The following is a 26544-nucleotide window of genomic DNA, read 5'->3' on the forward strand; positions in this document are numbered from 1 at the left end:
ATCTTTGAAATTAAGAGATAACTTCATCTGAAGGAAAACAAAATCTATAAAAGCAAACATTGCCATATGTTTACAGGGCCCTCTCAGCACAAAGCTTCTCTTATGGCACCAAGAATTTGCTGGTATGGAAAATTACACATTTTAAGTGCCATTTTAAAGTAATTTACAGTTGAATCAACAGAAGTAAGAAAACAGTCAAGAATTTGACTTGCAGAATGGGATATGATTCATGACTTTCTCAGCAGCTTTTACTCTGGTTGAAGTTTACTCCTATTTGGGACGACATCCTCGTATTTGGCTGGTCAGACACACAGTTGGCTGGCTTGGTCAGCCTTGCAGATCTTCAGTCAGAGGAGGGAAGGAACTGAGGAAGAATTAAGCAGAAGAAGGCCAGCAGGTGTCGGTTCCAGCTGACTTTCACCTCAGTGCATCACCTCAGTGCAGAATTAAGCTTCTACCAAAAACAAACAAACAAAAACAAACAAACAAAACCCAAAACAAAACAACCTAAATTTAAAATAAAATTAATTTTAAAAATTAAAAAATTAAATTGAATCTCTACCAAGATATTGCCTATTCTAAGAAATGTCTTTCTTCCACCCTTTGCTTCACCAAAAAGCTCTTTGGCCCCAATGGTTTTCTGTTTTTTTCCTGCTGCAGAAACAGGAACTATTTGGAATCTTGCACAATTGCATAGGAAAGCTGCTGCCCCTCCGCCCTGCAGCTGTGAGGGGAGATGCTGCAATGCCACATTCACCTGTACCTGCAGCTGTCCCTGCTCACACCTCGAGAGATCACAGCTGAGCCATGTCAGGAGAAAAAATTTCCAGTAAGGTTTCTCTATGTCATAACAACACAGCATGAATACCTGAATAAAGGATCATATTGCACTGCTCCCTCAGAGCCAGGAGGGATTTGCCACTGCTGGAATTTTCATACCACTCAACAGGCAAAAGAGAAGCCTTTTTATTGCTTTTTATTCTTTCACACTTGTTCCATGAAACCCTTTTTTCCACTCCAGCTCAGCATCTCTTTAAGTGGAAAAGTCCTGTCTGCCACACACTTGTCATAAACTAGGAAGGATATGACTTAAGTTTCAAATACATCTGTATTTATTAAATTATACACTTTTAAATGCAAAAACAAAAGAAAAAAAATGTTAGTGAAGAAAATTATTCTCTATCTTGACTGCTAGGTTCTTGAGCTGCCTGTGTTTAATATTAATGTCTCTGTGTTTCTGGGTCTTGATTGCAACAGCTCTGCTAATTGTGGATATCAGTGAGAGATTATCTGACTTTCACCAGCTCAGGTGCTCCACCTACACTTAGTCACAGTCAAAGATCTGTTTTGCTTTTTTTTTTTTTTAATGTTTAAAAGGTTAGAATACACCACTCCAATCTATAATGGGCAAAAGAGCACATTTTAAGTGAAATTAAACCATGCTTCTCTCAATTTAAATAGAAAAAGTTAGCTCTGCTGGTACATTCTTCCACAAGAATGGTAGCACCTGCAACTTCACAGACATCCATAAAATATTTTTGTAAACATCAAATTACTAAACATATTACAACACCCTATGCAATCAATCAACATTTTCATTTCTTACTACAAAATTGATGTCTCGTAAACCTGAACTAAGAATCAATCAGATCTGGATCCCAGGTTGTGGTCCCAGGGAATGAGCACAGCCCTGAGGCTGCCAGGGCTCCAGGAGTGTTTGGACAGCGCTCTCAGGGGTGCCCAGGCTGGGGTTGTTGGGTGTCTGTGCAGGGCTGGGGTTGGACTGGATGATCCCTGGGGGCCCCTTCCAGCTCAGGAGATTCCATGATTTTATGATTTCCTCCTCAAGCTATCAGCTGGCACTTGCTACCTAGCATGAATAAAACCAATTCCATTTACAAGAAGCAGAGCAGCGTGTGAATCTGTGTGAAGTCCTGTATTCACAGAAGCAGCTGTAGGCAGTAACAATCTGCAGGGCTGGCTGCCCCAGGGACATGCTGTGTTTGCTGCTCAGGGCTGATGGTGAAATCTGCAAACTGAGCACTGCAACACCTCTCTTGCCCCTGTTCCCTTCCCCTCAGTTTGGTGTGTGGTTTGAAAGCAAAACCAGTGAGAGCCTCCAAGTCAGAAATACATTTCACTGGGAAAAGGGAGAAGAAACAGAATACATGCAATAATACAAAAGGAAAACCACAGACAGTGTCAGAATACAACCTGACACCCCTTTGGTCAGTGCGTTGGTAGCTGTCCAAATTGGAGTGGCTCCTCCTGGAGTGGCCGGTGTGGTTCTGTCAGAGCAGTGATCCTGTAGAAGGGTCAGATCTTCCTCTGAAGGTCCAGTGGAAAAAAACAGCTGTTTAAACTGGGATCCAGTGGAAAAGGCTGAGTCTGGTGTTCCAATCCCAGATTATATCCAGGTAGGAATGCTTGGCTCCTCCCTCTGGGCAGAGCATCTCCCAATGGGATGTTACAGTTCTTATCAGTGACATTCAATGGCCCATTGTCAGCAGATGGCTCCTCTGAGAGAGGATTGGTTGTGGAAGAGATAAGGAAAACTGCTCACTTAACAGAAAACAACTACTACACAGATGGTAATAGACAACATCTTACTTCTCAATATGGGACAGTGTGACAGCTCATTTCACCAGAAAAGGTGAAGCACAAAAGTAGCCTCACAAAGGGAAAGGCAGAGGAGAGGATAGGGGAAGAGGTGAAAAGCAAACACACAGAGCAGCAGCTCTGCCTTCAGTCCTGAGAGCTGCAGCCTACTTGAAAACCGCATTTCCAGCCTTCAGAGTGAAAAGCACAGAATCACCAGCAATAAATCATAGAATCAGACTGGTTTGGGTTGGAAGGCCCCACAAACACCATATCCTTCCACCCCCTTCCATGGGCACAGTCCCAGTTGTTAGGGATGAGCAATGAGGTGGTCGCTCTCACAATGAGGTGGTTGAACATTATGTGTGTGTTAAGGAAGTTTTGTAGATGCAGAGCTGTGTTACTGTAATGTATCCTCCCCTCATTGTTATCATGGGGTGGCCTCGGTACTCGGGAATTTGGGAGGGTTGGCTCCTTACTGTGGCAACACCTGAGCTCCAACTGAAATGGAAATTTTTGGAGTTCACTTGAGTTAACAAAATTAATTAAGCATTTATATTTTAGCTTTTAGAATTATGTGCTGAATTTTAACCTTTCAATTAAGAAACATCTGCCATAGTACAAAGGGCATAGGAAAATGCAAATTTCTGACTTGCATAAAGAACAATACCGGAGGAGACCAGGAGAAGCAAATTACCCAGATAAAGAAGCTCCCCTGTCTCTAAGCATATCGAGACTGACAGACGTATTCAGATAAGCACCAAAGGACCAAAAGCGCACGTGCCAAGAGGAAAAGTTCAAAAGTTCAACCATGAGGAAGACCATGATCTTCAGCCTCAAGAGAGCACAGATGGATCCCCATGCAACCACCACCATGAACAACGTGTGCCCAGAAGGGCGTGGGCCTATTTAGCATGCGAGGAGAGGACAGGCGGGGCCAGGGGTTGAATATGCATAGAAAAGTTGTGTAATGTACTGCATATGGAACACCTTTGGGAATAAAGGTGTGGGTCAGACTGAGACTTGGGGCACAAGTTTTTGGAGAGATATCTCACTTGTGCTGGGCACTGACAATACATACCCACTTCATAACTACCCCAGGTTGTGGAGTCTATTTATTTATTCCGTTTATTACTTCACAACCGAGGTGTGAGAAAGTGATCTGCACCCTGGGCAGCAAGGAAGGAGTCACGGACAGGACTCCAGGAGGGGCTGGAGATATAAAAGGGAGCATCCATCTTGAAGATGAGAACGTGGCTGGTAGTCACGGGGTCTCCCAATGCTGTAATTTTTCCTTATTCAGTCCTTTTGTTGTTTTCCTTATTCAGTCCTTTTGTTTAATAAACCTTTAACATTTTAAAAGTGAGGGTCATTTCTCACACACTGTTCCAGGGTGCTCCAAGCCCTGTCCAAGCCACCCTGTGACACTTCCAGGGATGAGGCAGCCACAGCTCTGGGCAATCTGTGCCAGGGCCTCTCCACTCTCATGGGGAAGAATTCCTTCCCAATATCTGATCTAACCCTCCTCTCTCTCAGTGGGAAGTCATTCTCTCCTTGTCTGGTCACTCCAAGCCTCTGCCCAAAGCCCCTCAACAATTTTCTTTTTCTTGTAAGCCCCTTTAGACACTGGAAGGGCCTCTAAGGTGTCTCCAGAGCTTTCTCTTCTCCAGACTGACCAGCCCCATCTCTCAGTCTGTCTCCAGAGCAGAGGGGTTCCAGCCCTGTGACCATTCCAACAGATCAACATCTTCCCGTGCTGGGGGCCCCAGAGCTGGACAGAGAAGCCCAGGTGGGAAGAATGCAATTCGTACTGAAGCAGGGAATAGACTCTCCAAGTAGTTAAAGTTACAAAGTTATGTTTATTGGCAGTGTCGAACACAGGGGGAGTTGCCTCCCAAAGACATAGAAAATCACAAAGCCCCAGCTCCCTAATTGTAGGAAATGGATTTGTGGAAAATTGTCAAAACCTGACAGAAGGCTCACATAGTGTGAGCCTCACATCTGTATGTAAACCTCGAGATAGGAAATGCTGACTTAGAAATGCCATGGAATAGGACAGACATTGTTGAGAGAGAAATGGAAATAGAAACGCGTTTCAAAGTACAGTCTTGCAAATAAGACAAAACACTGTAGAGAAATAGAACTATGAAAGATGCATCGTAGCAGGACCCACAAGGGGTAATTTTAGATGATTGGCTTTAAGGCATGTGCAGTATGGTATGGCAAAAGCTGATAGGCCAAGAAACGCTTATATTGTATTGTAATTAGGAAATAGTTGGCTTCTGATTGTGGTAGTGTGAATTATAACACCTGCATTATCTCACCCTTCTCATGAGACTGAAAATAAAAGCTTTTAAAATGCCTCTCAGTTGCCCCATCTCTGGGTCAGAAAAGGGGCTAATCCAACACGTTATTAACCCAAAAAAGTCTTACAAATTCATATAATTCCAAAAAAACCTATGCATATTCATTACCTAGCCCTGCCTACCCCCACTTCATATTAAAATGTATTTAAATTACTTCAAAGTTCCTTCACACACAGTTCTTCAAATGGTAGGTGGGTTTCAAAATGGGGAGTGGTCTTCTTAAGATGAAAGCAAAGATGTTTTCCTCGATTTGACCTTTTCACTTTTGTGTATCTCAGGCTTTCTGACCCCTGGGCTACATCCAAACTCCCCCACTTGATCTTAGATGGTTTCAGGGCACAGGTGCAAGCCATGGTTTCGTCATTTTCACAATAGCTCCAAATTTTTATCCTGCTTCTTCAAACACAGTAAGACAAGTAAGTGATTTATATCTTAGCCTTAACTACTCCATCTGCTAATAATTAACTATTCCCCATTACTTCTACTCTTCTTGGTATACTTTTAATAATTATAAATCATTCCTATCCTCCTAACTAAATCTAGCTAAACTTTTAACTCTTTTAGTTTCTTTAAACCCTTGATTCAATACCAGCATCACTGGGTTTCAGTCTATATTTATTAAATAAATAAGTGTATTTATTAAAGCATCACTGCTTGGGGTAATTTCAGGTTCTGCAGAGGGATTTGACAATCCCAGGCTGCCCATGCAATGAGAACCAGGTGGCCACCTGCAAGGTCAGGCAGCAGGAAGCTTTTCCTTGGTGTCCAACAAGAGCAGTGCCAATCTGGCGGGGTGGTAATGGCATTTCTCCTCTGGAAAGCCAAGAAGCAAACATCAACCACACCCCACAAAGGACAGAGCAAACTGAGGGAGGACAGCCCACCCGCCCCTTTCAGAGTTTCAACACTCACGATCAACAGGGGGCAAGGAAAAGTAAATTTAAACAGTGGCCAGAGGCAGTTTTATAAAATGCATCTAGGGGCCTGTGCCAAACCTCAGGAAGACTTTCAGTATTGATATTCTTAACTATGAGACCAAAGCCCAAACTTAAGTGATAGATTCTTTTTGCCAAATTGCGAGAATATCACTTAAATGGGATACACAGGAATGAGAAAACACCCAAGGAAAGGGAGAGGTTGCTGTTCTCCTCCAGCCAGCCTTAAGGTGGCTCCAAAGTCACTTAAAAAGAACAAAATCCTTACCTGGGAATGTAAAGACAGCACCGTGGTTCTCACACAGAGCAGGGGAGATGGCCCAGCAGGATTAGCGCTGTCATTCCAGGTCAAAGAAAGGTGCAGGATGCGTTTATGGGGCTGGTTTGATGTGTCCCTTCTGTCGTTTGTCAGCCTGGGAAAGGATGAGGTGGCACCTGAAGTTAAAACAGGTGCTGAACATCACTGTGACTCCCGAGTTGCTTTCATCACTAAATTAAAAAGGAAAAATTGCTTTCTGCATTGTGGAGGGAATAGGATCTCACAGGTGGATTCCAGCCACACCTCAGGAGGGCAGTTGGCAGGTGCTTGACTTTAAATGTCAATGTGCTTAAATCCTGCCCATGAGCTGTTAAAGGTCGTGTGAATCCGAGATCTAACAAAGAAAGAAAATCTCCAGGAAACGCTGCATTTCCTTTTTCAGTCCTGAAGGGCACCACATTCACTTTTCAGTTTAGGGCATTGTGGATGGGCTTGGCAGCTGCTCTGCAGGGCAAACGACAGAGCTAACAGAAGAAAAAATTGATAAAATATCAGTTTATCCAGAGCAAGGAAGAAAGCAAGGCTTTTAGCATGGAAACCAATAAAATAGACATGTAGGGGATATTTGCAGTTAGAGAACACATGCCTTAATGATTTGTTGTAAACTCTTTCCAATTAATCATTGACATTAATTGCTTTGTACCAATAAAATACAATAAGCTATTGTTTTGTCCAATTAATTTAATGAGCTGTTTTGATATAACTAATGACTTGAGATCGAGCTTTGCTAAGAAGTATAAAACTTGAGAACAACTTGTAATAAAGAAGAAGCCATTGCTGTCACTGCACGAGTGTGTGTCTGTCGTGTGTCCATCTCTACAGCGACAGACCCACACCCTGGAGCTTCTCAGACTCCAGATGGGAATTGGGAACATTGTCCTGCCCCAGAGGCTGCCAGAGCCATGGACAGCAGCTCCAGCCAGGATGGCTGCACCCATCAACCCAGCCAGCTCTGCTCCTGGCCCACAGCAGCCAGGACTCCTCAGGAAACAATCATTCTCTGACAGACCTCAGTTCTGATAAAAGCTAGTCGATTCTGTTATAGATACATATTGTAATATTGGCTTTTTGCAGATATTAAAATGGATTTTATATGTGTGGTGTTAAAGTAAATTTGTTGTAAAGATATGGTTTTTATTTCTGTCATTAATAAAGCTTAGACATAGTGGTGAAATAGCTGATATAAGTGTGCTTGTGTTAAAATGCCTGCTTGGATGTGTGAAAAATGTGTATTTTATGATTGGCTCTTCACAAATATTAAATTGAATACCATATGTATTATGGAGGGTTGTTTTGTAATACTGTATTAATCCTTTTTAAGTAGTGTGTTAAATATAGTTTTAGATTATAACATAATGTTAAAATAGAATGTGATGTAAGATTTTTTTTACTTTTGGAGATGGGCTCATAGCTCCATTCTTTGGCAAAGAAAACAATTTTGGATCTGCATATTGGTTGGTCTTGATGATATTAATTGCTTTTCCTAGTACACAGTTGTATTGGTTAGAGCTGCTGAACTGTTGCAGCGAGAATTCAAAAGCTAAAACTATTGAGATTTTTGTCCTGCTGCCTTTAGTGTCTGAGCAGTCAGGGGTGGTGCTCAGTTTTGGATCCTGTGGGACAGAAGGATTATGAGGGTAAAGCTGAGAAGGCAGGTGCAGCTAGCAGGTGCAGTTGAAATCATAGATAGCGAGAGCTTTCTCAGGTGCCACTTTTGTGAGCTAGCTTTTTGACAAATGTTTTCAAATTTGTAGCATCACTCTGCAAGAATGAAAAAAAATTATGAGCAGAAAGAAGTTTGTGTTGCCCTTTGAATGTAGTGCAAGGAAAGGATTTACACTTGGAAGGGGAAGATCAGCGAAATAATTTTGTTCTGGCAGAGCAGATTTGGGAGCAGGGATGTTTTCATCTTGGCTCTGTGTCCGGGCTGGGCTGGGCTGGTTTCCTCCTTGGGCCAGGCGGCAGCGGCATCGTGTGGTTGTGCTTGTGGTTGTGAAGAGAGAGTTTGAGAGATGGGCTGTGGCAGTGCCAGGGAAATGGGAAGCGCTTTCCTGTCGCCCTGATTCTTAAGTTTTTCTAAAGCCTTCTGAGTTTACATTCTGTTGGAAAACTTTCCCACACAATTTCTGTAAATAACATATTGTTTTGCATTCCTTCATGGGGGTGGAGAAACTTAATGTACTAGTGGTTTGTCCAATGTCTTTGGAGAGGTGGCCCATTCACTCTCCAATCCACTGTCACCTTTGGAAAAGTATAAAAGTTGGAGTCAGAAAATAAACTTCCTCTTTTTCCTTGCAAAATAGCAGGTGGCTCGTGTTGTGCTTTCTCGTGTCCTACAGCGACACTTTCCTGCCCGGCCCAGGCTGGGAGGAAAACAAATGGTTCCATGGTTGGCTGTGCCCTTTGTGGCTGCAAAGGCAAAGGGAATTCCAGCACAGCCTCCTCTCTCAGAACCTCCTCTGAGGGACCAGCAGCTGGATGTTCTCGGGTCTGTAACTGGATTCTGTGAAAATTCAGGGTGCACAGGGCTGGGCACACAGACCTGTGCGTGCACAGGGGAAAGTGAATATTTGCTTTTCTTCCTAGGACTTCTGCTGTGTGAACTGCTGCATGTGGTAAGTTGTGAGAACCCCGGGATTGATTCAGGGCTCTCGTGTGGTGGAAAAGTCTCTCCTCCAAGCCGAGCTTCCAAAGAAACACTCCGCAGCCTCTTGTTGTTGGGTCTCAAGGCAGTTTATTGCTGGTTATCTAAAAGATTGTCTTTGCCCACTGCGGCTGTTTGGTCAGCGGCTCAGGCAGAGACTCACACACTCCTGACACCCTCACTGCCTGCTGTCTTCTTCTCCCTCCCCGCCCAGGGCTGCTGCTGTCTTTTATATGATATATTACGTACTATATGTTTACAGATTTCCCCCAATACCTACTATCCATGTTACAATGTGCTTTTCTACTCTAAACCAATCTGTGAGTGCCAACATCACCAAGAACATGGAGGGAAGGAAGAAGAAGGAGGAAGAACAGGATCAGGCCCACTTTCCTCCATCTTAGAACTCCTGACCCCCCTGTACAAAGTAAAAACCCCCCTGTACAGGTGTTAAAACCCCCATGTACAGCACTAAAAATTTTTCCCCTCTAATTTGTAATTACTTCTACTATACCATCGAACCCTCTGTGACCGCTTGTTCCACCTTCAAGGTTGGTAAATCATTCCATGGCTCAAACCCAAAATCACAACTGTTTTCAGCTGCTTGCCAGGGTCTAAAATGCTTCTGACTGAGGCCTGGAACCTCTGAAAATGTCTGAGGGGCATTTGGAGTTCCGACAGTAAGTTTCAAAGCTGGGCACTGCCAGAGTGAAAGAATGTGATTCTACATTTAGTTTGGAAAGAAAGCTCCAGCTTGCACCATGTTGTTGATATCCTTCAAAAGTGAACGTGAAACCTGTGGGAAATGAATTTGTAGAAAATTCTTAAAGTCTGATAAAAGGTTTATGTAGTATGTATTTGTGGGTAAACTTTGAGATAACAAATATTGATTTAGAAATGTTATAGAATAAGATCGATATTATTGAGATAGAAATAGAACTACAAATAAGTTTTAAAAGACAGTCATACAAAAGAATAGATATTTTAGAAAAATAGAATTATAAAAGATATCTTGTAGTAAGATTTGTGAAGAGTAATTTTAAACTATTGATTTTAAAACAGTTATAGTGTAGTGTAGTAAAAGTTGGTAAGTTAAGAAATGCTTATAATGCATTATAATTAAGAAATAGCTTTTGATCGTAGTTATAATAATTAGTTATAGTAATTATAATATTATAATCCAACAGCTGAAATAAAGAACATAACACCAATGAGTCACACAGTTTAAGACTGCAGAGGAAAAGTGATGCCCAGCACCTTCTCCACTTTTCTAGGAACTCTTTTTTAAGCAGTGGCTCTTGAAGGTCTCTGTGCAAGGCTGAAAGGAGAGGATTCAACACGCAGCTTAGAAGAAACTTCAGCTTCCTTTTGAAACCCCTGATTCTCACCTCAGTCAAGGGAGAATACCAATTACCACGCCAGGAATGAAGCAGTTGCAGGATTACCCCTTGTTCTCCTCACAGCTTTTCAACTGCACAAACCAGCATCAGTCCATGCACCATCTTTCTCAGCTATTTGTGCAGTCACATTTAGAGCCCAGGGACAGAATTGCAATTGTAAAATTGGTATTGTAGAGCCTTGTTGGTAAAAGTGCTGTGTGGATCGTGTTAAATTCAGAATTTCAAACGAGGTATAAGGCCACAGAAATTTTAATTACATTTGGCCTGTCCCAAAACAGAACTGGGAAAAGACAAAAAGAAAGTGTCTTGAATCAGAAAGGAAACCAAAGAGAAATATGAAGCTAAATCAGATATCATACTTGTGCCTTATTACTTTGTTGTTTGCTTTAAGTTACACGAGCCTGCCCATGAGTCAACCAAAAACCAACATTTGGGTGACCTTGGCCAATGCATCAGGCTTGGATACCATTTGTTTGACTTATTCAAACCCAGAAAAGCCATTCTCAACCTGCTGGGTCGGTTTTCCAGTAGATGATTGGCCAATACCCCAAAATGCCTCTGCAGATCTTTCACAATTCATCACCACTCCCACTGAGGAGGGGTGTCTGGGCCAAATTTCTCCCTGAAGCATCCCATGAACCTCAAGAATTGGACATCTTTGGCTCAGTAAAAATGGAATTTTTCCAATGGTCCAGCAAAAAGCTCATTCACAAACAGTGAGAGCTGAGTGTGGCTCAACATGTGCAGGGGTGTGTGTGTCCATTCAAACTCCACGGAATGCCTCCTTTGCTTTGTGCCATGAAAATACCTCACTGTGATGTCCTGTGACATGGCCCCTGCTTTGTTTCAGACCCCTAAACTGAGAAATGTACAACACACCCTCACTGTGGAAAATGCCTATTTTATGATTGGCTCTTCGCAAATATTAAATTGAATACCATATGTATTATGGAGGGTTATTTTTTAATACTGTATTAATCCTTTTTAAGTAGTGTGTAAAATATAGTTTTAGCTGTGATGTAAGATATTTTTTTACTAGCTCAAGAAAAGGGATAAGATAAACAAGAAACTCTTCACACAGAGATAACAGCAACACGAAACCTGAAGAGTTACAGCCTCCTTATCAGAAAAGACAAACATTCTTCCACCTTCTCTCTGTCTTTATGGAACCACGAGGGTTGGGGGGAAGAAGTTGACAAAAACGAGAAAAATTCTTAATTTGCAAGGAATTTATGCATCATGTATGAGATATATGAATATGCAACAGGCTGTTGCTTTAAGGGTTCATAATGCAGCTTTTTGGCAGCTCAGTGCCCAAAAACATCCGGACGTCCGTAATTCTTTGCTTTTTAGTGTCATGTTATTGTCCTAACTCTAAATTTTATTACTCTAATTGTATTACTATTTTTATAACCATTTCATTATTATTAAACTTTTAAAAATCCAAGAAACAAGTGATTGGCGTTTTTCACACTAACCATGTCCTGAAACCTCCCGAACAGCCAAGGTCTCTGCACCAAGTGCAGGGTGATGTAGGTGACACCTGTGTGTGCCCTTTGGCCCAAGGCCAACAGTCCTTGGCACACATTTATTCTGCGGGGCCGTAGAGATCTATCCAGCAAGAACAGGCAGAAAACAACTCACAGCCAGAATGGGACAATATCAGCACAGACCTGCCTTGTGCACTGTCCCCAAAAATCTGTGCACCATCCTGGTCTTTCATTCTCACAGATACCAAACACCTCCAAAACATCCAAAAATTCCTAGAACTAACAGCCAGTACTGGTCTTCACCTGCCCCTTTGTCCTGCTTTAGGGCAAAATTGGGAGAGAAGCTCCAAATGGGTTCTTCTAGGAAGCAGATTCAATCAGCCCCTCGCCTCAACTGGTTCGGGGAAAATACCTCCTTTGAGAGAAGTGGAAAAAACTGTTTATTAAACAGGCAAAGCATTCACCAGCACAAAAAAAAAAAAAAAAAAAAAAAAAAAAAAAAAAGAACAATATTAATAAAATTTCTGGCTGCTCCAAAAGAGATACAAACTCAGAAAGTCCCTTTCATGGGCTGTAGCTCAGCTGAGTCAGTCTCTTTTCAGTTTTTTATCAGTTTCTTATCAGTCTCTTATCAGTTTCTTATCAGTTTCTTATCAGTTTCTTATCAGTTTCTTATCAGTCTCCTGTCAGTCCCTCCGGCTGGAAATGCCGGTGGCCCATCCCAGTGGGCTGTAGGTGTGAGCTGCCCACGCTCTTCTCGGTTTTCAGTGCAGAGCAGGTTTAAACAGCTCCAAAGAAAAGGAAAACCACAGTCCAGGGAACTTCTCTGCCCCAGCGAGCTCAAATGAACTAAAAGCCAAGGAGGGCTCTGTCCCTCTGTCCGTCTGTCCGCAGGAGCAGCAATGAGCAGGAGTGAGAGCAGCTTCTGAAAACAAACCCCGCATTTCTTCTCTCCCCGCTTTGCTCTCGGAACCAAAGGTGCAAAACTGATTATCCATCATAAACAGGACAGAAACGGGCCAGCAGCATCACACAGCCAAGCTGTCAGTGTTCAGGAGCACACGGAATCACAGGATGTGATTATCTGCAGGTGCTTTTATTGAGAGCTCTGGGATCAGGGCTACAGACCCAAATCTGACTCCGACACGGCTTTTGAGCTGAACATATTTTATATTCTATCGTTATATAACTGACATATTAATTATTAAACTTATATTGTTCTATTGTATGCATTGACATGAGTTTCTCGTGAGCTTTCTTAGGTCCCTGACCAAAGGTTCTCATTATTATTCTTATGATTAAACAGTAATTATATTTAATTACTAAACAATCATCACATCTAACAATTATATCATTTATCATGTACTAGCTACACAGGTGCAGTTCTAGCAAGTACAAGTTCTTCATGTGCTTAGGGTGTTTATTTTTCCAGGGCCTACTAAGCTTAGTTTTCCTTTTAATCCTAAACCCCCATGATTTTAAAACCTTTTTACTATCAAAGCCAGGGCAGCCTTGCAGCCTATAAACTAACAGAGAGACCAGTGATTAACACTTTCTCGACTCCATAAAGCTTCAGTTTCTCTCCATGTCACAGAGTCCAGCACTGAACCAAAGCTGCAGCTCTGGCAGAGATGTGCCAGGACAGAAAGATTCCATCCTTCCCTGCTCCCTGTGAAAGCTGGAATTCCACCTGAGGCTGTGGAGAAGCTTCCAAAATGGAGTGACAGAACTGGGATTGTGGGTGTGGAGTTTGAATAGAAGTGTGTAACATCACAGGGTGGAAAACTCCGAGTTTAAAGCTTTAGAATACAGTAATATCTATAAAGCAAGATGGAGGTTTTAGGGTGGTGTCTGGTCCTTCTTCTTCACATTCTTCTCCATGGGTTTGGGTGGTTTTGTGTAATTGGATTAAAAAGTCCCCATTGTGGGCACAGGTGGTTGGTTATTGGGTTAAAAAAAAAAATTAGGTGTAATTTCTTAATTGGACAGTTTATCCTTAAAAGGCTGTGTAGAGAGAGAGACAGGGCTCCATTTTCAGTTTGTTGGAGTGAAGTGCTGCAGAACTCAGGGCTTGTGAGACTGTGACATAGAAGAGAACTAATAAACATCTGAGTCCCAACAAGAAACCCCATCTCACACATTTAATCCCGACCCTGGCAGAAAAGAAGCAAAGACTCCACAAGTAAATTCCTGGATGATCCCCTCCTCCCAGCAGCCCTTAAACTGCCCACAACACACTTTGGCTTTGCATCTTCCTTCTCACATTTAGGATTTTCCCACTCTCCCAGTCTCTTTCACACAGCAGCAGCTGCTCACATATGTCAGAATCTGAGGTATTGATGAGTCTGAGATTGTAGAAAGTCTCTGTCTGTCAGCCCCGCTGCCAAAGCAGAAGCCATAATTGGTCTGTGCTGGTTTCAAGGTTGTTTATTCTGTTTATCTCTAACATGTTCTGCTGCCCTGCCGCAGCTCTGTCCTGCAGGGCAGCGTGTGGGGCTCTGCCCTCAGTGGGATGGTACAAACATTAAATACCACAAACTACCTGTGCTGGATTTACAATAACGTGCCAATATCTGTCACCTACGTTGGACAGTGTGTCCCCAGCCTGAACCAACAGTAAAATACCAACACTGCGGCCATCGGCCCGTCCCGCTGTCCGTCTGTCCGGGGGCGTGTCCCCTGGCCATGCAGGGCGGCGGCGATTGGTTGGAAGAGCTGTCGATCAGAATACGGCCACGCCTCCTCCTTAAGCCACAGTCCTGCCAGCTCTGATTGGTTGTCTCCTTTGTCAATCACCGCCCACCTCAGCTATGATTGGCTGTCAGCGCGCGTGAACCCGCGCCCTCCCTACTTTCCTCTCTAATCTACCCAGCGACAGCCTCTGATTGGCGGGGAGCGCCGGAGCGATTTTTTTTTTGATTGGCCGAAGCCATAGGGAGGCTGCCCGACCCATTCACAAAGCGCGGGCGGTGCCGGGGGTCCCGGGCCGGGGGTCCCGGGGGGTCCCGGGGGTTCCCGGGGGTTCCCGGGGGTTCCCGGAGGGTCCCGGAGGGTCCCGGGGGTTCCCGGGTCCGGGCCCCGCTGGCCGGGGTGGGACGATGGCGCGGTCGCCGGGACCGAGGCACAGCCGGGCTGAGCCCCCAGGCGCTCCGAGGATGAGGAACGGGCTCCCAGGGAGGAAGGCCGTGCTCAGCTAAGCCGGTACCACCGGCAGGGACGGGCGGTGCTTCCCCCTCGTTCCCGCTGAGCGGCTCTGGAAGCGGAGCAGGAATTCTCACAGCAGTTCCAGCAGGGCGCTGGGCCGTGCTGAAACTGAGGTTATCCCAAAAGTGATTTTCCAGACCTTGCTTCCCTTCCTGAATCTGTCTGGCAATGGCAGGAGAGGGGGAAAGCAGCAGGAGAGGCGTTCTTCCCTCTGGAAAAGGCACAGCTGGAGCTGGGGGGGATTTGGCTTTGCCAGCTGAGGAAACATCTCCTCGTTTCCAGCATTATGTTGGGGAAAGTGGCCCCAGTTCCTAGGACAACCCCCGTCCTCTGTCCAGCTCTTCCACACCAGCCAATGCTGCTTGGTTCAGGGTGATGCCATAATTTATCCTGAAATTGGAATTTGAAATTGGAATTTGTTCTGGAATTTGGTTTCCAGGCCTCTGCCCTTCTCAGGGCAGCCCAGAGCCAGCTGCCAGGATTGAGGCAGAGCTGGCTTTCCCCACAGCCATGATTTTATAGGAAAATACTATTTTAATCTTAATTTATTCCCTTATCAGACCCATCTTTGATTCCCAGACACTGTTTGGAGGACGCAGAGAGAGATTTTTGCTGGAGAACAAAAAACTCAGTGGGATAAGCAGGAATTTTCTGGTGACAAATAGGGTTAAGTGTCAAAAGCCAGTGGTTCCTGCAGGATTTCAGTGGTGAGGGGCTGTCTCAGCCTTTTATCCGTTTCTGCTTGGTGGGCTCTGATCTAGCAGTTGTTATGGATTTTTTTCAAGCCCTACCAGAAGGAAACACAAACCCCAAGGCTGATTGCAGATTTTTTTGCAGGGAAGGAGATGGAGTTCCAGGGACTCATTTTACAGATTAAAAACACTGGAGAAGGAGGGAGGAATGCACTGAACAGATTAGAAACTCTTTTTTTTTTTTTTTTTTTTTTTTTTTTTAGTTAAGAAGTGTGGAATGACACCTGGATTTCCCCATGCACAGCACCACCAGAGGGAGACTCACTCCTGCAGCAGAGCTGGCAGTGCCCTTGGCACAGCTGCTGTCCCAATCCACCCCCAGTTCTGGCTCCAAATCCCTGCCTTCCCACCCTTCCCCCCTGCTGAGGAGCCCAGTGAGAGTAACAAAATTATTTATTTCATTCCCTCCTGGGGCAAAGCTCAGTTCTGTCCAGAAATGGTAAAAAACCTCTGGAGCTGGCAGGAGCAGCAGATACAGGTGCTGTGGGAGGGAGTCCCAGGAGCTGGGTGAACTGAACCAGTTCCTTTGGTCAGGGCAGGGCTTTGAGCTTTTGGGGGTCTCTCTCTCTCTTTCAAATATCCTTGATGACCTCCTCGAGCTCCTCTTTTGTGTACATGTGGAATTTCATGCCAGGCTCCACCGTGGCAAGCTGGAAGAGAAGGAACAAGGGGTTAAGTGTGGCTGAGGAAAGCAGGAGCAGCTGTTCCTTCTCCTGATCTGCCAGGCCAGCAGGATCATTCCAGCCCAGAACATGCTCCATGATTCCCTAAAATAGCTGCCTGCTGCACAAATAGCTTTGAATTGACTCAGCCTCCTCAGAGGAGCAGCAGCAGGGAATTTCAGTGGGAACTGCTCCCACTCGATGGGGGGAAAGCCATCAAAACCTCCCAGGAGAGGATTCCTGCCTCTCCAAAGGATTCCTCTACCCCAGGAACCAAGGGGACGAATCTTGACCTGTCTGGGAGCTGGGGGGACTCAGGGTTGGCTCAGGGAAACTGAGGCAGAGAATTCTGACACAGAGGACAGTGTCAGGGCAGACAGCAGAAACATTCCAGAGGCAGCACCAAGGATGAGGGATACTTGAGTGACAAGCCTGGAGGAGAAACATGAGCAGAAATATTCACACCTGGCTCAGGGATGGGAGCCCAAACCAGGGACAGCTGTGCCAGTGGAAATGCCAAGGCTCCAGAGGGAGTTGGGATGCCCTGGAATGAGCTGGGGTATCCCATAACAGCTTGGGATGGGGCAGGACAGGGCAGGGATGCTCCTGACCTCACAGGCACTGAGAATTCTCTGGGAATCCAAGTGTATGGATACAACCAGTAAGCTGAAGGAAAGCTCTGGGGCATCCCAGCAGATCCCAGAGCTCTTCCAGGGTGACTTTTCCCAAACCACTCCCTCCCCAGCACAAGGGGAACGCCTGGTCCAGGGGCAGGGAGGTACCATGAGGTGTTTGTCCAAGGGGAAACGTGCCAGGCTCAGCCTGGTCAGCACAGCTTTCACCTGAACTCAGACAAGCTGGAGACACTTGGAGATGCCACTTTAGGCCCCTCAAATCATGGAGTAGTTTGAGCTGGAGGGGACCTCAAAGCTCATCCAGTGCCAGCCCTGCCGTGGCAGGGACACTCACACTGTCCCAGCTGCTCCCAGCCCTGTCCAGCCTGGCCTGGGCACTGCCAGGGATCCAGGGGCACCACAGCTGCTCTGGGCACCAAACCACCTGTGCAGGGACTGCACTGATCCTGGGCCCAGCCAGACTCAACAAGACCCAGATTTATGCACCAAAACCAGCTCTAAAAGAAACCTTTATGGACACTAAACCCAGCAGAGGCACCAACTCCTCTGATTTTCCACACCTCCTCAAACCTGCCAAAGCTTCACTCCACCATTCCCTGACAGGATTCACAGGGAAGTCATTAATCTAAAATTGTGAAGTCCTTTCAGGCTCCTGACCTTTGCCATCAATGGATTTAACTCTTCCACAGCCACACTTCCCCTCTTCTCTTTGTTCCTAGATGGAAAATGCCACAGCAGCATGGCCAGAGCCAAGAAATGGGAGAGGCACATACTTCCAGGAAGCAGAGAGCTCTTCAGGTGGCAGATTTGCAGCCAGGGGGTGACTTGAGTCAATAGAAACCTTTTAATCCTCAGCACATTCCTGCTGTCCTTCCCCCCTGCACCATTCCACCCCACTCCAGGGCCGTGCCAAGCACAGTTAAGCCCTGTTAAACAGGGACATGACATCAGGATACTGTACACATTCCTCTGCCTGCACTGTACCAGGAAAAAATGTATGGCTAAGGGCTGGAAGAGCACCTGGGAAGGAGATTCCAGCCACATGGCATGATTCTGGGACACAGTATCCAAGCTTCCACATGCTGTTGGCCTTCCCCTCCAAATGAAGCTGTTGAATCCCACAAGGAATGGTCCTCCCACAGCAACATTTAATATGAAAATGGGGTGAATACCTTGGAGCTGTTTGGGAAAAGGTTTCCCAGCACTCAGAGGGAAGGAAGGGCAGGAGAGAGCAGCTCAGGAGCTGGAATGCCACACTTTGGAAAGGGCTGGTGTCTCATAACCCACCCGAAATAGAAGCAAACTCTATACACCAGCCTGGCTTCTCATCTCCCAGTTACCCCACCCAGTGCAGAGGGTTTGTACCTTTCCCACCCAAAAAGGAGCCTCTGGAGCAGGTTTGGGGGGCCCAGCATCCCCAGCTCTGCGGGTACTGCCTGCCCCCAGGGCTCCAGGGGCACAGCCACTCCTGGAGGATCCTTGCTGCTCCCACTGCCCCAGGGATTTTTGGCACTGCCCCAGGACTAATATAGCAGCCCAGGAGCTGGGTAATTTTCATTGCTTCTAATATTACAAGCAGCAAGGCAAAAAAGAATGGCTAGATGCAGGGGAAGAACAAGCAGTCTGGGTGGTATGTTGGGTTCTGCTGGCTGGAGAAGGTCAGAGAATCCCTTCAGCTCATCATGGATCAGCCTGAAAACAGACCAGGCTCTGCACCTCTGCAAGGGAAAACTTCAACTTCGCCAAAATGCCCCACAGGATAGGAGGAAAGGGGCAGGAAGATCTGTAGGACTTGGCTCAGGAAGCCCTGAGCTGCTCCATTCCTTGCTCCAGGAGCAATCCTGACCCCAGCAGGGCTTACCTCGATGTTGGTGGCATTTAGTTTCTCCTCCATGACCTGTTTCAGGATGACCAGGGAAGATTTGATGGCTTCCTTTAGTGTCATGGACTGGAAAACAAACGGCTCATGGATGAACTGCTGGAGGCTCAGGACGTGGCCCCTCTCCCTCCCCTCTCCCAAATCCCTTGAGCCAGGCAGCCAAAGGAGCAGCTTAGCAAGGGATCTGCAGCATCCCTGAGAGACTGGGGCAGGCAGGGCAGGGATATCCACAGGGAGAGTGCAATCCTACCTTTCTGAGCTTTAAAAATGGTTCATTTGGGCACATAAATCTGGTTCATTTAAAAATGGTTAATATGGGACAGGAGGGGCTGTTTCTCTTCACCAATTTCCTCCCAAAAAGCCAGGTCAGATTCTATCTAGGCAGAAGCCTCCGTGCTGCATTTAATCTGATAAATCCCATGCATCCCTAGAGCCAGAGGGATGTGCAGCACAGCTGTGTTCCACTAACTTTGCGCTTGAAAAAGGGTTGACAATCCAGGGAATGTAGGATTTGGGTAATCTGGAGGATTCTAGTGGACAAATGAGTCTTTCCAGCCACCATCACTAATTGTGCTTTTCATTAGGGTTTGGTTTCTTACACCCAAGATGTGCAACTCCCTCCTCTTGGGGGAAAAAAAAATTCCTATTTAATATCAAACATGACCAGAACTTGCAGCACAAAAGCTGTTCTCTTGCCTGAAGGTGCTGCTGTGAGCTCAGGAAGCTTCCAGCTCTATCCACACAGAGCCCAACGCTGACAGCAGCACCCAGAGCTCAGCTCTTATTTCTAGAGAACTTCCTGACATGGCCTTAATTCCCTCACAGGCAGAGGGCAGCCCCTCAGAGCAGCTGCTGGAGCAGCTCTCAGTTGTAGAGATCCTCAGCACCTACTCACAGGATCCTGCCCTCAGCTGCTCAGGCACCTCCCCTCCAGCCCAGTCCTAAATCCTCACTGGGGAGGGAATTAGGGGATCCTGGCGGGTGGTGAAGTAGCCCAGCCCCACAGGATGTGACCCCAAGCCCAAATGCAGCCCTTACCTTGTGGTAAACCTCTTGCAGGGAGCTCTGGGCTCCCTCGGAGGCGGAGCCGATGGCTCTGGCATCGCACTGCACGAACGTTCCCGAGGGATCCATGTGGAACCTGTGGGGACAGGGGTGACTGCCTGCACCCCATCCCACCCCATCCCACCCCAGAGACTCTCCCACCAGCCCCCCAGAGCTCCCTGCACAGCTGGAGCTGGGATTCATCCCCAGGAGCTCCTGGGCTGGCAGCTTACACACTCTAACACTGCCCTCTTTCCTCAGAGAACCATTTCCCTCTGGATTGCCCATCTTATGGTAATTTTATTTTTTTAATAAATCCAGCAAGTTTTTTTCTCTGCTGGAAGGCAGACCTGACTGGTCTGGATCTGCCAAGCCTTTCCCACTTCCAGTGGGGCCATTTGAAGCCCTGAGTTCAGGTTACAGCTGCTCCAACACCTCCCCAAGGAATGTCACATGGATTATGTTACCGTGGCCCTGCCGGTCCCTTCAGGGAAAGGTAAGAATACACCCAAGATGAGGAGAGCTTTAACGCTTCCCTCCTCCCCAGGAAACCACATTTTTAATTGAAAAAGGCAAGGGTTTGGGGCAGATATGATGATTTGCCATGCCAAACAAGCAGGCTGGGCTCTGGAAAGGGTTTAACAGGATTAACAAACACATCAGGGACATAATGGGATAAACCCCAAGGGGATGGCTTAAGGAAAATCCTAGAATGGAGTCGTTACACCAGCCTGGGAATTTTGCAGTGGAGGTTTGGTCTTTTCCCTGGATTAAGAGAGCAGAACTCACAGCTGGGGTCCCTTCTCATCCACTCCTCCGAAGAGCAGAGCGACACCGAACGGGCGGGACTGCGGCACAAAGAGGAATGGGTCACACGGGGCAGGGACAGGGGGGCTCCCCAGCACCCCCAACACCCCCACCCCCAGTCCCACCATGGCTCCTGGGTCAGCATCTTCCTCCCCAAACTGCAGGGCCAGGTTAGACACAGCCTGTGTCACGCTCTCCACCGTCATCGTCTCGTTGTAGGTGAACCAGTGATTCTGCAGGAAAATCCAAATAAAGATTCCCATCATCCCCATGTTCCCAAAATGTGACTGCCCTGCATGGCTGAGGTGGAGTGAGACCTGTGGGGACACAAGGATAACTTCCCTGTGGAACTCAGGGCACAGCCAGTTCCCCCATGGAAGCATCTCGGAGAGTGGGATGTACAAAAATCCACAGAAAACTGGATACCAAGGCTTGGGATGCCAATAGGGAAATGCAAGGCTGGAGGGCTTTATCCCAGTATCTGCTTTGGAAATAATGTGTTACCAGCTCTCCAGAGGGTGGAAAAGTGCTGATATGCAGGAGAAAAACCCCAGGAAAAGCCTTTGCAGCAGCACAGATTTGTGCCTGGGACCTCCAAGCACCTGAGGCATCCAGGAAATGTAAGGGGACAAAAAGAAAACCAATATATCCAGTATTTTATCAGAACAGTCAGACAGCCCCCACACTCCCACCTTGAAAGAATGATATTCCCTTTCCCAGGACTTTCAAGGAGTTCCTGGGATGTGTTGCTAATTTAAGAGCAGAGCTGTCAGCTCTTACCTGAGTCTCCACTCTGGCCTTGTCAATTAAAGTCTTTGCATCGGCTATCAGGCCACTCATGGCACACCCTGGAAGGGAAAGGGAAAACTGGAGCCATTCCTGTTTCATTCCTGAATCATTCCACCCATTATCTGGGATGTGTTTTCCCCCAGAATGCCCAAAGCCCACAGAAAACACAAAGGGCTGCAGGAAAAGCTGGTCCCTGAGTGGGAAGGTGGGGAAGAGATTTATCCCACTGTGCTGGGCACTGCTGAGGCCACACCTGGAATCCTGGGGTTTGGGTTTCTCACAAGAAGGACAATGAGCAGCTGGAGCATGAGGGGAATGGAGCTGGGGAAGGGGCTGGAGCACCAGGAGGGGCTGAGGGAGCTGGGAAGGGGCTCAGGATGGAACAAAGGAGGCTCAGGGGGGACCTTGTGGCTCTGCACAGCTCCTGCCAGGAGGGGACAGCCGGGGGTCGTCGGGCTCTGCTCCAGGGAACGGGGACAGGAGGAGAGGGAACGGCCTCAGGCTGGGCCAGGGGAGGGTCAGGTCAGATATTACATAAATTTTTTCATGGAAAGCATGGTCAGGCCCTGGCACAGGCTGCCCCTGTAACAGTGGTGGAGTCCCCATCCCTGGAAGGGTTCAAAAAGTGTGGCTGTGGCACTCTGGGACATGGATTAGTGGTGGCCTTGGTATGGTTGGACTCGATGGTCTTAGAGGGCTTTTCCAGCCTCGAGGATTCCGTGGGATTGAAGCAGATTTGCTCCAGAACAACCTGCTGGGAGGGGCCCTGCCTGCCCCACAGGCAGCAGATTCCACTCTGGGAAGAGGGGACTGCATCACAAGCTCCTGGGAGGAGGAAACTGGACTCTTGGAGCTCCTCCCGTGCCCACGGAGCAGCAACACAGGAATTTTGGAGGTTTCTGCCCTTCAGGGTGACATATTTGGTCATGAGCCCATTGTGGGCCACTCATGGCTCCAGGGTGGCATCAGTGATCCTGGAGAAACTGGCCCCAGTCAGTCCCAGCATCATTCCCTGCCCTCCCAGAGGTAAATTTGGGATGAGCTCTCACAAGGGAGGTTACTGAGGTAGGGGGCAGTTCTTCAGCTGCCTCTTTGTGCTTCCTGGAGCCTGGAAAAGCAGTGCCCAGGAGCTGGTGGGCACTGGGAGGGATGAGCCTTCCTGCTCCAGGCACTGCCTGCAGGGAGGGCTCATCCCAACACAACAGCTTCCCAAACTGCCAGGGCACTGGCTCTTCTCACAAATAATTCCCAATCTGAGGGGTGATCTGATGCAGAGGGACCCCCAGGGCCATACCAATGTGGGAGTCGATCTCCACAATCTTCTCAATGCTGCTGGGCTCCATCAGGGGAGATGTGATCCTCTTCTCCACAGCCAGGCAAACTCCCTCGGAGGTCTGGATCCCGATGGCTGTGGAGCCAAGCTGCAAAACACCACCACAGGCTCCAGCTCACACAAGCACAGTGCTAGTTCTGACTCACCTGCAGGTGTTGGTTTGGATTCAATGTGTCACCCACACACAAACCCACTCTGGGTTTACACCGTGGATTTTCAAGCTTATTCCCTGAAGTAGGAAATGGGGAAGGTGAAATCCATGTGATTCCCACGAGAACCCAGTGGGTCCCAGAAGGTCTCCCTGAGCCTCCTTTTCTCCAGGCTGAGCCCCTTTCCCAGCTCCCTCAGGCACTCCTGGTGCTGCAGCCCCTTCCCCAGCTGCACATCCTTCAAGCAACAGCAGTCTGTGGAGGCTGGTGAGAGTAAAAGGCCCTGGGAATTCTCCTCTGCCAGAGGGAAAAGAGAGTTTTAAACTCTTTTAAACCTTTAAGGGTAAGAGAATTTCCCATATCAGTACAAATCCCACTGCAGCTCTGGCTTTGGCACATGGCTTTCCATAAGTTCCTGTTTCTCCCCAGAGTCCCAGGCAGCAAAGTCAGCCCTGGGACAGCAGGACACCTCAGTGTCACCAGGGCCACAAGCACAGGGACAGATCCTAGGTGGTCCTGGCAGCCCTTGTCTGGATCCTGCTGTGATCCCACCTTGATCCCACCAGGCCCTGCCTGGATCCCACCTTAATTGCACCAACTCTCACCTTGATCCCACAAATCCCTGCCTTGATCCCAACAGCCCCTTACTTTGATCCCACCTTGATTCCACTTTCATCCCACCAGCCCCGCCTTGATCCCGCCATGATGTTACCACGGCTTCCCTGGATCCCACCAGCCCCTAATGCCTAATGTGGATTTTACCAGCCCCTAGTGTGGATTTTACCAGCCCCTGATGTGGATTTTACCGGCCCCTAATGTGGATTTTACCAGCCCCTAATGTGGATCCCACCAGCCCTTACCTCAATCCCGTTTAATCCCACCAACCCCCACACTGGTCCTACCTTAACCCCTCCAACTCCCAAACTCGATCCAGCCCTGATCCCACCACCAGCCTCCATCCCACCCTGCTCCCAGCACTCCCAGCTCTTCCACAGCTCAGAATTTCCTGGCAGAGCTGTCTCAGCTGCACTGTGGAATGCTCACTCCCAACAGCCACTTCAAGCCACGGGGTTTAATTTCAACCCCAAGATTCCCTGGAAAGCTGCACCTACAGCCACAGGTATGACAGGAGATCTATTTTAATTTATGGAGTCAGCATGGCCACCAACATCCTCCTGGGAGCTTTAATTCCCAAGCCCTTGATAATTTTATTACTTTTTCTGTTACACAATTACTTTATTTCTCTCTTTAGTGCTCCAAGGAGCTAAAGGAACACAGGGAAGATGAAGTCAGGACCCTTCTCCCCAGTTCAAACACCTCAGAGCTTCTTCCCTTCATCACTTGACCTGTTTCTTCCAAATTTAAATGTATTACCAATCAGTACCCACATTCTATCAATGACAGGAATAGTTATCAATTAAGGACATTCATATCTAATTCCTAAAGGCCATTTGGCCCTGCAAAGGTGGGTTTGCTCATAACAACCTTCAGCTTCACATTTAAATCCACCCAAGAAATGGTTTAGGTTTGATTTGGGGATAAACAGCTTTGGGTTGCATTTTGTTTGGGGATAAATCACTTGGTAGCACAGGGGAGGGAACATTCCACTAAACTTCAGGGAAAATCAATGGGTTCTGCTCCTTCCTGAGCCATAGAAGCATAGCTGTGGGATGTCTGGCTGCAGGAAACACACACAGCCTGGATTAGTCCCCAGCAATCCCTGCCTGGGGTTTGAAGGAGCCCCAGATGTCCGAGTTTGGAAAGTTTTAAAAGTACCTTGATGGCCTCGATGGCATATTCCACCTGGAAGAGCCTCCCCTCCGGAGAGAACGTGTTCACACCCCTGCAAGGACAACACACAGTGAGAAGGGCCACGGAATCCTGGAATCCTTGGCATTGGAAAAGTCCTTTGAGATCACGGAGTGCAGCCTTTCCCCCAGCCCTGCAAGGCCACCGCTAAGCCCTGTCCCTGTGGAGTGCCACCTCCACGTGGCTTCTGAGCCCTGCCAGCGATGAGGACTCCAGCACCGCCTCAGGCAGGCTGGATAGCGCCTTCCATGAGAAAAAATTCACAACATCCAAACTAAACATCCCTGGTCCCGTCTGAGGCCGTTCCCTCTCTTCTTGTCCCTTGTCCCCTCCTGGCAGGAGCTGTGCAGAGCCACAGGGTCCCCCCTGAGCCTCCTTTTCTCCAGGCTGAGCCCTGTCCCAGCTCCCTCAGGGATTCTCCAGCCCTGTCCCAGCTCCCTCAGGGACTCTCCAGCCCTGTCCCGGCTCCCTCAGGGATTCTCCAGCCCTGTCCCAGCTCCCTCAGGGATTCTCCAGCCCGGTCCCAGCTCCCTCAGGGATTCTCCAGCCCTGTCCCAGCTCCCTCAGGGATTCTCCAGCCACTCCCAGCTCCCTCAGGGACTCTCCAGCCCTGTCCCAGCTCCCTCAGGGATTCTCCAGCCCGCTCCCAGCTCCCTCAGGGATTCTCCAGCCCGCTCCCAGCTCCCTCAGCCGTTCCCGGTGCTCCAGCCCCGCTGCTCCTGCTGCTCCCGCTCCTTTCCCTGGCTGCCCATCCCCACACACCCCCAGCTGCCCCCGCCCTCGGGTCCGTCCCATCCCGGCAGTCCCCGGTCCCATGGCCGGGCTGCGGGCTGCCGGTGCGATCCCGGTGCGGGAACCGCCGGTCGGGGCTCCCCGGAGCGCTCGGGCCGCGCCGGGCGCAGGCCCGTGACTCAGCCGCGGCGCGGGCGGGCACTCACCGGTCGTACTCGGAGCGCGTGAGGAACATGGCGGCGCGGGGCCGGGCGGTTCCGGCGGGGCCGGGACTCCGGAGGGGCCGGGGCGGTTCGGGGGCTCGGGGGCACCGGGAGCGCCGCGGCCTCACGGGGGCTGCACCGCCGCTTCCGGCCCGGCCGGCACTTCCGCCCGCGCCGCGCGCCCATTGGACAGCGGCCCTGCGGCTCGGCCAATGGCAGGGCGGGGAGGGCGGGACCAGCGCGCAGGGAGCAGCAGGGCGGGACTGGGGAGATGGGCGGGGCCAACGCGCGGGGGCGGGGCCTGAGCGTTGGGGGCGTGGTCACATCGATAGGGCGTCCAATGAGGGCGTGGTCTGAGCGCTGGGGGCGTGGTTATGGATGGGCGTGGTTTGTGCAGTGGGGGCGTGGCCAATGCGGCGGGGGGCGGGGCCTGCGGCGGGCACGGCGCGGTACCGGGAGGGGTTCCCGGCAATGGGGACTCGGAACGGGGGAACCGGGAAAGGGGGATCGGGGAGGCGGTACCACGGATGGGACACCGAGAAGGAGGCACCGGGAAGAGGCTACGGGAGGCGCTGTCGGGAAGGGGCTCCGGGACGGGCTGCACGGAGGGGAATACCGGGAGGAGATACCGGGAGGGGGTGTATGCCCCTGGGACCCCCGTCCATACCGGCACCCCAACGCCCAGTGCACGGTGCGACGCCGCCAGGCTCCTTGCCGGCCCCGTTAGCGGCGCCCCGCGCAATTCCCGCCCCGTTCCAGCGCTCCCGGCTCCCGGGGCATCGGTGGACGGACGG

General features: G+C 48.6%; 1 protein-coding gene and 2 long non-coding RNA genes across 3 annotated transcripts; 1 reads left to right on the forward strand and 2 right to left on the reverse strand.

Annotated features, from left to right (window-relative positions):
* Positions 1-1345: 1345 nt before the first annotated feature.
* Positions 1346-6504, reverse strand: LOC140680685 (uncharacterized). Its single transcript, XR_012052052.1, has 2 exons — positions 6168-6504; positions 1346-2519 (listed from the first exon to the last, which is right to left on the reverse strand). It is a non-coding gene; the product is annotated as an uncharacterized lncRNA (long non-coding RNA).
* A 2081-nt stretch (positions 6505-8585) lies between these two features.
* On the forward strand, positions 8586-11229 carry LOC140680681 (uncharacterized). Its single transcript, XR_012052045.1, has 3 exons — positions 8586-8706; positions 8805-8833; positions 10137-11229. It is a non-coding gene; the product is annotated as an uncharacterized lncRNA (long non-coding RNA).
* Positions 11230-16083: 4854 nt separating this feature from the next.
* Positions 16084-25887, reverse strand: PSMA5 (proteasome 20S subunit alpha 5; the record flags this gene model as incomplete). Its single annotated transcript, NM_001198816.1, is given in 9 exon segments — positions 16084-16358; positions 18867-18953; positions 19923-20025; positions 20718-20776; positions 20861-20968; positions 21516-21583; positions 22819-22945; positions 24783-24849; positions 25754-25887. Coding segments are annotated over 9 exon segments (726 nt in total). The 3' UTR covers positions 16084-16280.
* Positions 25888-26544: the final 657 nt, after the last annotated feature.

This window comes from Taeniopygia guttata, chromosome 26 (assembly GCF_048771995.1).
Source record: "Taeniopygia guttata chromosome 26, bTaeGut7.mat, whole genome shotgun sequence".
Taxonomy (NCBI): domain Eukaryota; kingdom Metazoa; phylum Chordata; class Aves; order Passeriformes; family Estrildidae; genus Taeniopygia; species Taeniopygia guttata.